This window comes from Podarcis tiliguerta, assembly GCF_965153285.1.
Source record: "Podarcis tiliguerta genome assembly, chromosome: 12".
NCBI lineage: Eukaryota > Metazoa > Chordata > Lepidosauria > Squamata > Lacertidae > Podarcis > Podarcis tiliguerta.
In genome coordinates this window covers 13627200-13643263 of record NC_139545.1, presented here as the reverse complement: position 1 = coordinate 13643263, position 16064 = coordinate 13627200, and the positions used below count along the sequence as shown (strand labels likewise).

General features: G+C 43.8%; 1 protein-coding gene across 3 annotated transcripts in view; it reads right to left on the bottom strand.

Moving 5' to 3' along the window:
- The window catches only part of NPHP3 (nephrocystin 3), a 43201-nt gene extending 34206 nt beyond the window's left edge, over nt 1–8995 (bottom strand). The window contains exons 1-9 of one of the 3 annotated variants that reach the window (XM_083404651.1): nt 7935–8994; nt 7022–7659; nt 6639–6764; nt 5992–6142; nt 4743–4895; nt 3959–4092; nt 2155–2315; nt 1449–1596; nt 421–495 (exon numbers count right to left, since the gene is read on the bottom strand). In XM_083404651.1, the coding sequence (XP_083260777.1) occupies nt 421–495; nt 1449–1596; nt 2155–2315; nt 3959–4092; nt 4743–4895; nt 5992–6142; nt 6639–6764; nt 7022–7375 (1302 nt within the window). In that variant the 5' untranslated portion in view covers nt 7376–7659; nt 7935–8994. Of the gene's footprint in view, nt 1–420; nt 496–1448; nt 1597–2154; nt 2316–3958; nt 4093–4742; nt 4896–5991; nt 6143–6638; nt 6765–7021 lie in introns of all 3 variants that reach the window. The other 2 variants (XM_083404652.1, XM_083404653.1) reach the window with 2 other exon arrangements.
- Between the last annotated feature and the right edge of the window lie 7069 nt (nt 8996–16064).

Here is a 16064-nt window from a genome sequence, read left to right as displayed (position 1 = left end):
ACCCCCTAGTGGCCTTTGACTGGACTCAACCGTCCAGGGTTCATTTACGTTTCTTCTTCTTTTTTACAATTTCAGGGTGGTTATTGAGAACAAGCCAGGGACAAATCATGATTTCAGATCTTTGCTTGTTCTCACCAACCATAGTTCAAGCAACCCACAGTTTCCTGAAGTTTGCATATTACCTAAACCTGCACTTTTAAAGCTGAAGCCAAATGCTTTTGGTTTGCCCCTCTGGCTTTAAATAAGATGCTTTAAAATATATTTTAGATATGCATATAATAATGCAATGTGTGAAACAACCCCAATTTATGCAAACGAAATTCAAGAACCCCATGTTGATTTAATCCTTTAAAAAATAAAAAAAAATCACAGCATTTATACACTGCTTTTCCACCAGACAACTGGCCTTTAGGGAAATACCTGTTTTATGGTCTTTTCCACATAATTATAGACTTCACGGGCTCCTTCCTCTCCTCCTCCCATATGGCTGATGATCTGGGGAAGGAGGAGAGAGAAATGATTCTGAAAAGACTACGTCTCCAGATAGAAGTAGGTTGTTTTTACAGACCTGGGGCATCTTATTCAGAAAAGATCTGCACGCTTAAAAAAAACAGAAAGCATACTACTCTCCTAGGCAACAATAATTCAATCTCCTGATTCCATAGGAAGCCTAGATGAGCTACTCTTTTCCTTTTAAAAATTGCTTCGTTACAAACATACAGAAACTTAATTTACATTTTAAAATTAAATATCACAAAAAGAATTAAATGGGGTTGTTGCTTTTCAAAGGGTGTGGATCATCAGGCCAGGCTGCATATTTGGATGAAGGGCTGTATTTAAATATATGCAATATATATTTTATATATTTATATATATTAAATATATGCAATAACCACCCAATACTAGCCATTTCAAACTCAGTAGTACAAAGGGCAGAAGACAAAAATGAATGCTAGTAGGGAAGAGTAATTCGAAGAGTATCTTCATTCTTTGAATCCAATTAATTTTAAGGACATAACATTTTTTTCAGAACTGAACTACATAAACAAAAGCACATTTTAAAGGCCAAAAAATAAAAAATAAAAATCCTTCCTCATTAGGGTTCAAGGTGAAAAATATTACTATCACAGCAATCTTAGAAGCAATATCTCTTTTTGGAAACCTCAACCTTTTTTCCTCTAGATATTTATATTAAAGACAGAAACAACTATTGCAGCGTGACAGTAAACAACTATCTGGAAAGCAAAATTGATTTGGGATTTCACGATCAGGTTGCATTCAATTGCCTGAATGTGTGCTATTCCATTATCTTCCTGCATGCACTATCCTTAAAAAAAAAAAAATTTATTTAAGGAGTCACATACAAATTATGTTAACACCAGCTTCTACAAACGGTTACAAAATAAGAAAACTGATAAACGTACCAACCTTCAGCACACTCTGATTACCTTTGTTTTGTTCACATAACGAACTTGCTCAACTAATCGCTGCACAGAATCCGAACCGACTTGTCCATCTTCCAGTCGGTGGCAAATAAGCCGGGGCTTCCCTTCAGGGTTTTTCAAGAAGGCTTCTTCGCACTCATCCAGCAGGCAGCTAGATTGAAAAAGCAGCATTTTTGTGCTATATACTATTCTGCTGTAGCACACAGTTTTCATCAACATCAGCCCCAAGGGTGCATTTTTTCCTACAAAAGGCTCCAGTCAAAAAGGGACAAGCCTTTTTATCATGAAACAAGCAACGTGCCTTTAAAAAACTGAGGGCAAAAACGTCCTGAGATTCAGAGTTGTAAAGAAAGAAACAAAAATAAATAAAACCAAGTGGGTCTTTTAAGGAAAACTACCCTTAGGCTGCAATCCTATAATCCTCATTAAACACAGTAAGTAGGCATTAGACATTGGGCTCTTAGTATTCTTTCTAGGAAGAATGCTGGTGTATACATTTTAATAAAGTAAGCACACTTCAATCGGAATATGTTAGAAAACCTGAAGCGTTGAGACAAGCTGGTATAAGGCAGGTTCTGTATTCAAGTATTTAGAAACAAAACTGATTGAAAATATATTCCATATACCCAGGAACATCTTAGTGACATAGTCTTCTTTTACTGATGTACTTGCCTGTTCTGTTTAACGGTTTCCTAAGCTGCTAACTCACCTTGGCAAATTTAGATGCAAGAACAAAATGGCTAAAGAGCTTTTCTCAATTTCCCATTTTCTCACAGCCTGGAAAGTACTTTCGGTTTCTACTGGGAAATGGACAGCTTGGAAGAAGTATTCCATTGTTTCACAATATTTCCGAAGTTTGGGAGAGTATTTCTGAAAGTTAAGAGGAAAATGTGGGTTTTGTTATGGGTGCTAAATTGCCATCACAAAAAACAAGATTGAGCAAGCTAAGCCATTGTTTTGCTGGGTTTCTCTAATCGGGGTTAACACAAGAAACTCTGGCTAGCAGTAATCACTGTTAACCATTAAGTCTACTCTCAGCCACAGTCATTCATAAATGATTTCTAGTAGTGGGTTGTAAGCCTGAGAGTCATTTGACATGCTGGATACCACCTTCCTTCCTAAATCGATTTATTTTCTCTCCAGTTAGCTACAAGATGCTCTGGATAATGCCAAGGACATGCCAAGAGCCAGTCCCGTTCTCTTGTTTCTCAGATTTATTTACTTACAATAATTTATAACACACTTTTCTATACAAGGATACTCAGACTGGTTCACACAACCGAGCAAAGATAGTACTGAAAGACCAAAATAATATATTATACAAGCACAAGAATAATATCCAATATCACAGCACAATTTCACGCGCAGTTGAAAATAGAAGAGTTTCAGTTGACGTAAGACCCAAAAGCTCACTAGAACAGCCGTATTTTCATTGCTCCACGAAACATGGGTAGCAATGGTGTTGGACGGACCCCTGTTGAGAGAGTGTTCCACAGCACTGGTGCCCACCCACTGCACCTCCAATGGTTGCAGAATCCAGATTTCAACATTGATTTTGGTGCTCAGGTAGGTTCAAATTGAAGGCAGCAGTTCTGGTTTGGAGAGCTTTGAACTTCCCTTTCTTGAAAAGGTTTGCAAAAGCCCAGGGGCATTTCAAGCTAAGCATAACTATAATACAGTGGTGCCTCGCAAGACGAAATTAATTCGTTCTGCGAGTTTTTTCGTCTTGTGAATTTTTTCGTCTTGCGAAGCACCGCTGTGTATTGACGGTTTCCCATAGGAATGCACTGGCGGTTTTTTAAAAAAGGCGCAAGACGTTTCGTCTTGCGAAGCAAGCCCATAGGGAAATCCGTCTTGCGAAGCAACTCAGAAAACGAAAAACTCTTTCGTCTTGCAAGTTTTTCGTCTTCCGAGGCATTCGTCTTGCGAGGTACCACTGTAAAACACTTCTCCAGTTGCTGTACATTATTCTGAGATTTTGTTGGTAGATAGGTAAATAAATGACAGTGTGGACTATAACCAGGTCGATGGAAGTTATATTCTGATCAAACCAAAATTCAAAATAAAGTTGCTGTGTCACACATCCAGAATAATATACTCTTTGCACTGAAGTGATTCATTGGGTCAGACACCAGGTCACCAAGGCGTCATAAATTCAGAAAATTCCGCTCCATATGACAGAAAAAAGCCACATTATTTATGAGCCAAGTAATATATTTAAGGCTTATACTGTCTGCTCTGGTGGGTAGCAGTTCTCTATACCTTGAGGCAGACACCTAGCTCAGCAAAATGACTCAAAATTACTTTTAAACTGGAAAATAGGAAGCAGTAACTTAGAAATCTTATAAATACAAAACACAGGCTCTACTAACTGGGCAACGTTCCCTGTTTCGAAAACTGTGAAATCAGGATACGGTTTATTGTCCGTGTGAAGCAGATTGCAAAGTGTTGTGACAACAGAATGCAGAAAAGTGTAGAAAATCACTAGTATATCCTACACGCATTTTTATCACCTGTATGAAGATGTCTACTTCTTGCTGAGTCTCTTCTGTACTGATGAGATACACCCTAACTGTATTGCTCCACAAAGAGTGGGAAAACAAGGGAGTGACTTGCAGCAAACTAGCGACAGCTGCATCCCAGTCATCTGCAAACATAAGAAAAGACAACACACATAAACACATTGTTAGCCAATTCAAAACCACCAATCAGTTTAATGCAGCCCAGCCAGTCCATCCATCCCACCATGCTCTTCCAATAGCCACAGGGGACAGGATGCAGTTGGCCTGGCCTGTCAATGTTGCCAGGCTGGAACTTAAGGTCCACAAAATGTTGCTCATTTATCAATATTTCTTTAAACTGAATGTCACGTTTCGAAGCAGCGAATGAAAATATCCTGTACTACCAAGTACGTGTGCCGTAGTGCTCTCTTTAAAAAGACAATAAGTCCCTTTGGGTGGCTTCACACAGAGAGAGACACACACACGTGACTTTTGAATTTAAAAAGTGATGCCTCTAACAACCACAACAACACAACACCCATTTCAGGATAGGGAGGGAAGATTCAATCAATCAATCATTATTTCACCAGTTTAAACCTCTGTTGCCACTACAGGTCATCTGCAAAGAAGCTGGAATTTGTGCCGGTACGTGATATAACTAAAACACTGGTGAAAAGATGAATTGTTCTGTAGGTCGATTCCGCATTTCATCCACAGTTTGTCTTGAAGTGATACAACACTGCAAGATTTTGTCTCGGGGTCTTTTTAAATTCTTCAGAAAGAACCAAGGCCTTACCTCTGTTGACATTTGCAAATGGCCCTTCCACATCTATGGAGCTATGTGCAAACTCAGGGCCTCGGAAGGACTGCTGAAGCTGTATCATGCTGCCCATGGAAGGCTCGCTTCCCAAAGCACCGCCAGTCCAATACTCAGTCTGAGCTCCAGTGGCTTAAAAATGAAACAAGCATTTACTGATGGATACCTATTGTTTACATAGACTGGTCATCAATTACCTAGTCATTTAGGCGACATGCAACAATTTAATCAGCATAACATAAATCAAATGATGAATGATCAAATTAGGTAACATAAAACAACAGCTTAAAACACAATCAGATTATTATCATTGCATAACCCAGGCAAGCTTCTGGCGTTGATATAATATCTTGGGTGTTTGGCCATTAAGGGAAACAAAGGAAAGACGCTCTGTGTGAGATGGCAAATAGTTGAAGGACAAAGCCTGAGTTTAGGAGTTGCAGTGATGTGACCAAGAATTAAATCAGCATGCTGGAGAGTCAGAACAGTATTTGAGAGCAATTGTTTGATTTCTGTTTGAATCCAAGACTGCAGCTGTAGACCTTTTTGGGGTGTTAATGCTGCGACCCCTCCATCATAGGCTGTTGTATATATGTGTACATAAAACTTTATATCATAAAGACACCGCAGTCTCTGCTGTGCCTCATTTCCAAAAGGAAACATGAACACTGGGGAAGCCCCTAAGACCTACAGAATCTTGCACCACTAGGAGTTTGCAACATTTGGGGGCCAAATAGCATCTGTTGGCAGTGGTGCACGTGAGGATCACTGTACAGCGATACAATTTGAAATGGCTTGTGTGATGAGTTCATGGGTGGGTGGGTAGTAATTTAGCAGATTATCATTGTTTAAAAGTTAATATTATGTAGCAGTTTTTTTAATCCACCAGGAATAGAAGCCAATAGCTTTTTGTCTATCTTATGCTACATACAGTGGTACCTCGGGTTACATACGCTTCAGGTTACAGACGCTTCAGGTTACAGATTCCGCTAACCCAGAAATAGTACCTCGGGTTAAGAACTTTGCTTCAGGATGAGAACAGAAATCGCGCGGCTGCGGCGCAGCAGCGGCGGGAGGCCTCATTAGCTAAAGTGGTGCTTCAGGTTAAGAACCGTTTCAGGTTAAGAACGGACCTCCAGAACGAATTAAGTACTTAACCCAAGGTACCACTGTATTTATATACACTGCCCCCCCACGACTGGCAAAAGCAGCAGGTTAAAATTCTTACCGGTAACCTCAGTGCAGCTGTCATCTGAATCTGACTCCTCAGGATCAAAGACCTGGATGCCCTGGGCCTGCAGCCTCTGCAGTTTTGCCTCCAAATCCCGCTTAGCTCTCAATAAATCCTGAATTTCATTTTCCTTGGTTTCTCTAAAAATCTATACAAAAAAGTAAGGTTAACTATATGAACCTAACAACCAGCCAGAATTTACAGCTGTTATAAAACACCACTTAATAGTATGTGAGAGTCCTTTCATGCTGGCATGAAACTTAACACCCGATGGGACAGTCAGGTGTCAAAGCGACAGGACTCTCAGCCCCCACCACAACGCAATGTGGAAGAAAGAAGGAAAATAAGTAGACACAAATGGGAACTGCAACAAAATCTTGCAGTGTGGAGTGGCACTGTTTAGGGTTTCGGCCACTTTTCCTTCTTCAAAATACTCCATTCGATTCCTTCCTCTAGTTTTGTGTTTTCTCCCATTAACAGACACTCAGCATACATGTTCAGTGCCCACTGAGTTGCAGGGAGGTCCCCCCTTACATATTCCCCAAGCATATTGATACCTCCTTTTTGTTTCACAGCGTTCACTCCTGGTTTCAAAAGCTACCGGCACCCAGCACCTGAATTGGCTGCTAGAAGGAGCAATTTACCTTGAACTGCCTCTTGACTTTGTCCCGGTCGTGTTCGAATGTAGCTGCTCTCTCCATGGCTTGATATTTGGCCTCTAGAGCACTTTCTTTCTCCCGGAGTATCTTTTGATAGGTTTTCTGAAGTGCCTAAAAAAAGACCAGCGTTATTGAGAGAGAGAGAGAGAGAGAGAGAGAGAGAGAGAGAGATTTCCCTAGGATGAAAAAATTACAGCTAAGCAATGGTTTTGACTGTTAATGTCCAAGTGTCAGAATAGAAAAATTGGCAGCTTGCAAGAAGCTGCTCTCCAATTCCAAAGTGGTGGTGTTGTTTTATTATGTTTGGTCTTGTAAACCTATGCCTATTTTTGCTAGCCCAAGATGGCTGCCCCAGCCTTTCAAGTTACCTGTAGCTCTGCCCGAAGTCTCTTGTTCTCCTTATCCAGCTTGTTCTCCTTTTTCATCATAGAGGCCACCTCGTTGTTCTTGCTGATGCGGAAGATCTCGTATTCCTTTTTCAGGCGCTCGTACTCTGCCATGCATTCCAGCTCCTGTACGGACGCTGTGGACTTGAAGCTGGCTCCGATGAGGCCTCCAGGCCGCGACGTCCCTACACGGCGGAAGGAGCTGCGCAGGAGGCGGGCTTTGGGCTTCACCTCCACGGGGATCTCGCAAGCTTCGCCACCACCTCCCTCGTAGGTGTCTTCAATCACCTCCCCGACCGTGCCGATGGGGTTCACCAACGATGAAGCAGTCCCCATAGTGCCTTCCTCAACCCCGTCTCTTCTTGATGGAAGTTACTGCCTTACTCAAAGGTTACACCAAAATGCCAGGCATTCACCCATCCTCAGTATTTATGCCAAGACCTGCAACTGCAGCTTTAAAGCTCTGTGCCAGCCCTATAGCCACAGATCGGCCTCCATTCTCCCATTCCACTTAGCCATGAACTGTTCCAAGATTGTCCGGCTGCTTCAGCTAGCCAGCTCTTTAGGTTCGCAACATGGCCAGGGTTTTTTAATGCACAGTCTTCAGGGCTCTGCATCTTCTAGATACTCAACAGGGAAATATTTTTAAAATTTGCAAATCAGCACGTACAGATGAAGAATGACAACCCTACTCCCCCTGACAAAAGTTATATTTATTTTATTTTATTTTCTTAAACCCCAACACACTACCAAGCGCTGGATTCTCCTCCCGGTCAGTTCTTACACCGCCCAGCCAAGACTGCAGCCACATGGTAAAGATTTTGTGAGTCTAGCCATCAGTACTACCACACCCGACTTCTGAATTTACCCAGCCAGCTGACCACCCCTGACTCACCGATAAATGTCTCCTGAAACAAGTCTGGGCGAGTCTTCCTTTCGGTCCACTTTCATCCCCGGCACCGGCTGACAGAACAGCAGTGCAGCCCTTAGACGCACTTACCTGAGGGCAAGTTCGTGTGAACTCAATGGGGCTCCCTGCTGAACAGACACGCGTCTAGGATTTGCAGCGCAAACCCCGTCCTGTCCCGCTCTCCTCCTAATAATGCACGCTTACTAGGGGGCGAGTCCCGCCGACTCACAAGTAAACCCGCGCGCAGGGCCGGGCTGCATTCTGACGTGACTTTTCTAAAAGGCTGAAACCCCCCCCCCCCGTCCCAGGGATGACCCAAGACTGCCCAGTCCGGTCAATATCTCCACCCCTCTTGCTAGAAAGGCAGAAGTCTCCAAAAGTTTCCCAGAGCGCCCGACGCAGAAGGCAGGAGGGGCCAAGCGCTTGACCGCCTTCCTCTGCCTGACTGACTTTTTGCAGCTCCCTCGCTGCTTCCCGCAGCAACGGAGGGGGAGAAAGGAAGGAGGGAAGGGGAAAGAGGGAGAAGGAGGAGGAGGCAGTGACGTGGCTGCTTCTCCCTCCCTCCCTTCTGCCTCGGGCAGCGGACGGAGGCGCCGTCGAGGGAAGAAGGCGCAGCGCCGGTGTCTGCGCTCGTTCTTTCCATCGCGCGGTTACTTCTCTTTCTCCCAACTTTCGCAGCTCAGCCCCATCCGGAGGGTTTGCAGCTGGTCAACGGCCTCAGGGTGCTTGAGCCGCAGAGCTTGAAGGGAACCCCAAGGGACATCTAGTCCAACCCCGTATCCCTCTCCCATGCAGGAATCTCAGCTAAAGCGCTGCTTAAGAAAACCTCCAAGGAAGGAGAGCTCACAACCTCCCGAGGGAGGCGAGGTGTCTGTGACAAAAAAATGTCTCTCGCTCAATGTAAACAAACTGTGAAAAAAGGCTCTTACGAATTGATAGACTTACCTTTTATCTGTTTTGTAACACACGCACAGAAAACCCTTAACAAAAAGTAATTTTAAAAAAAGTTCTGCCAGAGGTTTAGTCAAGTCAAGTCATTGCTGGATTTATGTATAAGCTAAACAAGCTATAGCTTAGGGCCTCACTCTCTTGCCCCCCCCCAAAAAAATTAGGGGGGGTGGACTGGATGTATGTTTCCAAAATATAAGATTAAAAAAAAAAACCTACATACAGCAACAGTGTTTTGTGTTGTGTAGGCTCCTGTGATATAAGTAATGGGCCCCGCCTGCTAACCAGCTCCCTAAAATATCACTGGTTTGCTCATTTCTATATATAGGGTGCCTACATTCTGCATGTGCAAATGGCTTTAGGTACCTATTGGGTCCATAAATTACCATATAGCATATATTCCACACAAAAAACAGTGACAATTTGTTGTTGACAAAGGACAGCTGGACATATAAAGGGCCCCATTGCCTTCAGTAGCTTAGGGCCTCATAAAACCTAAACAGCCCTGTGAATCAAGTCCTACCCTCTAAAGCCATGTGGCAAAGCACATAGCTCCCCAACAGCACCCAAGATCCTGGGAACTGTAGGTTAAAGGTGCTGGGAATTGTAGCTACCAACTCCACCCGGTACGCAGGCTGAGACCATACCTGCCCACGGACTGTCTCGCCAGAGTGGTGCATGCTCTGGTTATCTCCCGCTTGGACTACTGCAATGCACTCTACGTGGGACTACCTTTGAAGGTGACTCGGAAACTACAACTAATCCAGAATGCGGCAGCTAGACTGGTGACTGGGGGCGGCCGCCGAGACCACATAACACCGGTCTTGAAAGACCTACATTGGCTCCCAGTACGTTTCCGAGCACAATTCAAAGTGCTGGTGTTGACCTTTAAAGCCCTAAACAGCCTCGGTCCAGTATACCTGAAGGAGCATCTCCACCCCCATCGTTCTGCCCGGACGCTGAGGTCCAGCTCCGAGGGCCTTCTGGCGGTTCCCTCATTGTGAGAAGCAGAGCTACAGGGAACCAGGCAGAGGGCCTTCTCGGTAGTGGCGCCCGCCCTGTGGAACGCCCTCCCATCAGATGTCAAAGCGATAAACAACTACCTGACATTCAGAAGACATCTTAAGGCAGCCCTGTTCAGGGAAGTTTTTAATGTGGGATATTTTAGTGTATTTTTGGTTTCTATGGAAGCCGCCCAGAGTGGCTGGGGAAACCCAGCCAGATGGGCGGGGTATAAATAAATTATTATTATTATTATTATTATTATTATTATTATTATTATTATTATTATTATTAGCTTGGTGAAGGGTAAACTTTGGTGCACATGATGGTTTGGGAGAAGTCATGTGCTTTAAATGGATGGTGTGGGTGACCGTGGCCTCAGATTTTAGTGGAAGCACAAGTTTTTTGCACTTCTCACTGAAATCAATGGGTTTTTTCCGGAACAACCGAAGGAGGTAGCCCATTAATTACAGATTATGTACTTTAAGAGGCTTCATTGAGGACAATTGTAAACTGGCACGGAAGAAAATGGCTGCTTCCTAAACATAACATAGCAGATGATTTTGCTGTGCAAATAGGGCTCCACATGCTGTTCTCTGAAGTGCAATGCAACCTCGTCCAGGGAAACATGCCACATGCATTATTCATCCATGCAAAATGAAGGTAGATTTAGAGCTTTGATTGTGAAAATAAAATTGCTGCGATCATTCACACATATCCCGATGCTGTTTGTTGGTAGGAAATTACCCAGAGCCCAGAATTAAGCAGATGTTCAGTTTGCAAATCGTACCAACCCAGCAGCTGGCCGCATTAGTATTTCAGAAGAATTTCTTACAAAGAGGTATGGAAATTAACAAAGAAATAATATGCATCTGAAAGTAGACTTTTAGAGAATGGGCTGCTGGGTTCCTAATTTCCATGATAGGGATTCATTTAAGTGCTATCCTTTCACCATCTTATTCACGAATTTTTCCAGAAAATAGGGAACCCATTACAATGGTTTTATTAGCAACTGCTTTAGATAGGCAGTTCAGTACAGCCTTTTAAAAAGGCTGCATGCAACTGAATATGAATTCTGCATGCAACTGAATATGAATTCAAACTGGGACAAACCAAATTATGTGGGTAATGGTCAGCAGACCACTCATACTTGGCCCTGGCATTCTTGGCATCTGTCCTGACAGGAGTGACTTTGCTGCCTCAGGCTTTTTTTATAAGTAGTTCTGGCCAACAACACTCCAAACAGTACTGGTTGGTTGGTTTCCAGCCACCATTTCATTTCCCACAATTCCCCAAACAATTGGGGGGATTCGAATCCCCGCGACGGGGTGAGCTCCCGTTGCTCGGTCCCTGCTCCTGCCAACCTAGCAGTTCGAAAGCTCGTCAAAGTGCAAGTAGATAAATAGGTACCGCTCCGGCGGGAAGGTAAACGGCGTTTCCGTGCGCTGCTCTGGTTCGCCAGAAGCGGCTTTGTCATGCTGGCCACATGACCCGGAAGCTGTATGCCAGCTCCCTCGGCCAATAAAGCGAGATGAGCACCGCAACCCCAGAGTCGGCCACAACTGGACCTAATGGTCAGGGGTCCCTTTACCTTTTATAGGAAATTAAAATGGTGGCTTGCAGGAAAGCAAGGGTATTTTGGGAAATGATACATGATTAGATTTTTTAAAAAGATGTTTAAAATGAGTATATCAAAAAAGCATGAAGCGTTTCTGTTAGGGATTATAGGGGCAGAAAAAATGTTAAAGATTTTTTTATTTATATAGCAACAGCAGCTAGGATTCTTTATGCACAGAAATGGAAGAAAGAAGTTCCTACCAAAGAAGAAGGGATAAGTAAGATAATCGACTATGCAGAACTGGCAAAATTAACATCAAAATTAAGAGAATCTAATGATGAGTGTTTTATGGAAGAACGGATGCCTTTTTCGGACTACTGAAAAAAATACTGTATAGTATGATGAACTAGTGAGCAGGATTTGAGCTATGAGCAGCTGAAGTAAAATTGAAGTAATATTGTAGTTTTGATTTGATAGATAGAAGATAGGGTGCAGCTGAAGGGGAAAAACCAACTCCATGGAAAACGGGGTGAGAAGTCGACAAAAATAAAAGATGAAATTATGTTTTGAATGTTGAAACTTAATAAACAAATTGTTTTGGGAGAAATGGAAATTAAAATGGTAGCTAGACTTACCCACCCAGTTCTATTTGGTGCACAGTTCTTGCCACCACTGCCAACTAAATCCACTAATTGATGGACCCCTATCCAGACACTCCTTAACCTGGAACCAGATCTAGTGGTAGTGAGGAATATATAGCTGAGCATTTTTTTTTTCTTCCAAACTCAGTCACGATAATGGATGGCTTCCCCACTACAGAGGGAAAAAATTCTTCCTTATTTGCTATGTTCATTTGCCAATGGTTTGACTACTGCTTTTTGCAGTCTTTGGGCTCCACTGTTTGCTGGTTTCCCCTTCTTTTTGTGCCTTAGGATACCCTCCCCCCATTCATTCATTCATTCATTCATTTGCATAACTGATAGCAAAGCAGTTCACACAACTGACAATAATAAAATCACACACACCCAAAAAGCGAACACAAAATAAAATCCAATGAAATATTAAGCAGAACTTCAAAACAGAAATACTAAGCAGTGTGATCAGAAAATTAAGAGCCAGGGGAAACCTGATGAAACGAGTTCTTTTCTTTATGTTTTTTACTTATATCTGCTCCATCTGCCTCTTGTCTACCAAATCTTATGCTGTAATAAGCATATTAGTTTTTTTAAGTGCCACGGGACTGCCTACCTGCTGTTTTTAGTAAAACAGATTTGGTTTTCCATCAAGAGTACGCCTGTTTTTGAAACTCAAAGAATCTAGTGGTGATTCGAGCATTTGGACATGTTCTGTGTAAAGGATGCATGAGGTTTATCAAACCACCTGTTGCAGAGCCTATTAGGAATCAGAGGAGCTGCTGCAAACACTCAGGAAGTTGAACACCTAACACAGGATAAATTTCCCTTTTCATCTAATGAAACAAGCTCTTTGCTAGATGCTCCCACTGCCATCTGGGTTCTGGCAGTAGGCCAGAATTGGCCCTCCCTATGATGCTGAACTCTGCAATGCCTATCATCCCCGGCAGGAGCTGATGGATATTGAGAGTCTAATGTCTGGAGGTTCCCCATTCCTGCTGTAGGTCAAGACTGGCTAAGTCCGTCAGCAAAAGCCCAATGGCCAACCTTCTTGCACTCAAAGGTTTCCTATTTCCCCACTATCTCCACAGTCATGTAGCTCCTTTCAGCCAGTGAGACTGAGGGAGCACAGGATCTGAGTGACGTTTTTGATGCTGGTTTTCCTTAAGGGCTTCTGGAGCAACCTGTTTACAGCAGTCCAGGGAGAGGTTCGCTGATGGAATTCTATGTTTGCTCTGATTCCATTTATGCTCTTTCCAGCTGCCAAACGTCCGTGTCCACATGACACATGACAGTCCTCTGTTTGAAGGTCTCCCTGTCCCAGATCAGGTTAAAGATCAAAAACCCTAAAAAGGGAGAGCAGGAGGAGTCTTGAAATTGCCCATCAACACTTAGCACCTAGAGCAAGCACACGTATCAATCATCCAATCATACAGTCTTGCTCACTATTGTGAAATATATTGTACGTCTATTTAGAATATAGTAATTACCGTATTTTTCGTCCTATAGGGCGCACCGGCCCATAGGACGCACCTCATTTTTTGGGGGGGGAAATGAATAAAAAAAATATATCCCCCCCCCGGCGCGGCTGCAGCCCCAAGCCTTGCAGACACCTGCCCGAAGCACGGGGAGCCCTCCGGAGGGCGCCCCGTGCTTCGGGCAGCAGGTTGCCACCCCAAGCCTCGCGTGCCCGGCGGGACCTCCCGGGCTTGCAAGGCTTGCGAATAGCTTCCTGAAGCCTGCATTCGCCCCATAGGATGCACACACATTTCCCCTTCATTTTTGGAGGGGAAAAAGTGCGTCCTATGGGGTGAAAAATATGGTATGTCTAAACATATAGTCAGTGCTTTTTTTCTGGGGGTACACATGCCCCTAAACATTTTGTGACTCTTTGTACTTTTGTCCATTTACTGAATTTAATTTTCCAGATTTGAACTATAAAATAGTGATTTTCTTGAGTCAAAATCAGAGTACCCCTAAACATTTTTTTTAAAAGAAAAAAGCACTGCATACAGTTATAGATGCAAATTAGCATGTGGAAATTTTATGCAAAGCTATGCTCTTTTTTTGTCCTCTGTTTTGATGATGCATTCCCACTTCTTTGTGGATGTGTTAGGGACCACAGGAAGATGAAACTGAGTCACCTGTTAATCCATTTTCTCTCGTAGGGATCTGGGATTAGGTCCAGTCATGGATGACTCTGGGGTTGTGGCGCTCATCTCGCTTTATTGGCTGCGGGAGCCGGCGTACAGCTTCCGGGTCATGTGGCCAGCATGACGAAGCCGCTTCTGGCGAACCAGAGCAGCGCATGGAAACGCCGTTTACCTTCCCGCCGGAGCGGTACCTATTTATCTACTTGCACTTTGCCGTGCTTTCGAACTGCTAGGTTGGCAGGAGGTGGGACCAAAGAACGGGAGCTCACCCCGTTGCGGGGATTCAAACCGCCCATCTTCTGATCGGCAAGTCCTAGGCTCTGTGGTTTAACCCACAATGCCACCCACGTCCCTACTCCTGGTCTATAAGGATAACCAATTTTTAAAAATGGATGGAAACAATATGTAGATCTGATCAATTTCAAGATTTAGAACTCCTAATTAATCCAATATAAGAGTTCATTTCTACCCTACAGCTGCACTAATAAAAATGCACAGGACAGCCCAGTGAGCTACCTAAAAAGGTGTACTGTGTTATTTTTTTAAAACAGGTAAATTGTGAATTCAAAGAGTAGTTCTTTGGGCAATGATATCAACACAATTTAAGGAGCAGATGCAGCCTTAGACTGCAGTCTTAGGCACACTGGTATGAATTTAATCCACTGAATTCAGAACAAACTTCTGAGTAATAATGCAAACGATCTCATTCCACAAGAAGAAGATCAACAGGGCTGTGACACTGTGCTCTTGAAATTCAACAGCATCTATCGCTAGAGGGCAGCAAGACTTAGGGAATAAATGGGGAGTGGCTGTGTGTGTAGAAGGGCAGATTTTCCAAAGAGATTTGGATATTTTGCAAACACGCTCAAATTATGGCACAAAAGCAGCAGCCAGAGAGTGCCATTCCTTCTCACTGTCTGGCTTGGGCTAAGGACAGAAGGGAAAGAAGATCATCTCTTGAACCCTGTGGAAGGTGAACAAGGACTGACTGACCAAGTAACCTCTACTATCCTAGCATCTGCAGACAGCCCACCTAGCACATCTACAAATTCACCTGGCGGCCCTTTGTCAGGTGGGGCACCTAGAAAAAGGAGGCGGATCCCCAAACACACTGTCCTTCCTTTGCAATCTGAGGGTCATGTTCCCTCCTGAGCAACTTTCCAGGGGCCACGTGCCTGTGCCAGATGGGGCCCGAGGCAAAATGCAGGTGCAGCAACACGACGTGAATCTTTGTGCAATAGGTGACATTCCAGCCAGGCACACATAACTCTCAAACTGGACAAAAGAGAGGCATTGTTGCAGTTCAAGAACACATCCCAGCCAGTCAACAGCACACGAAGGAGGAGTGGAGCAGGGGCATTGACATATCAGAATCTCCGCTCAACCGAGGTGATAAAGCTCATCCTCCTCCAGCCGAGTCCTCCAGAATCGCCTCCGACGATAATTAACGACCTGAGCCTCTGATGAGGCTCCAGGCACATCCCATTCAGCAGAGAATCAAAGCAGCACGCATAAGTGATGAGATTTATGGCTACATGGCTATGCTTTATTTTCTAAGCTACGCAGACAGAAAAAAAATACATCCTCTCTCTGTGAGAGCAGAGAGCAACCGAAAACAAACAAAGGAACAGTAAACCAGTAACGTCACATCCATCTCCCGTGAGACTTCCAACAGTATGGAATCCCAGGAATGTAAACAGAGTCCTGTGACTCCAAGCACTGCACAGTGGCAACACACAGAAACCAACATCACATGTGTGACCTGGGAAGAGAGAGTGTGACCCAGGAAGAGCCCCAAAGCTGGATAGAAATGTCGGAGGCT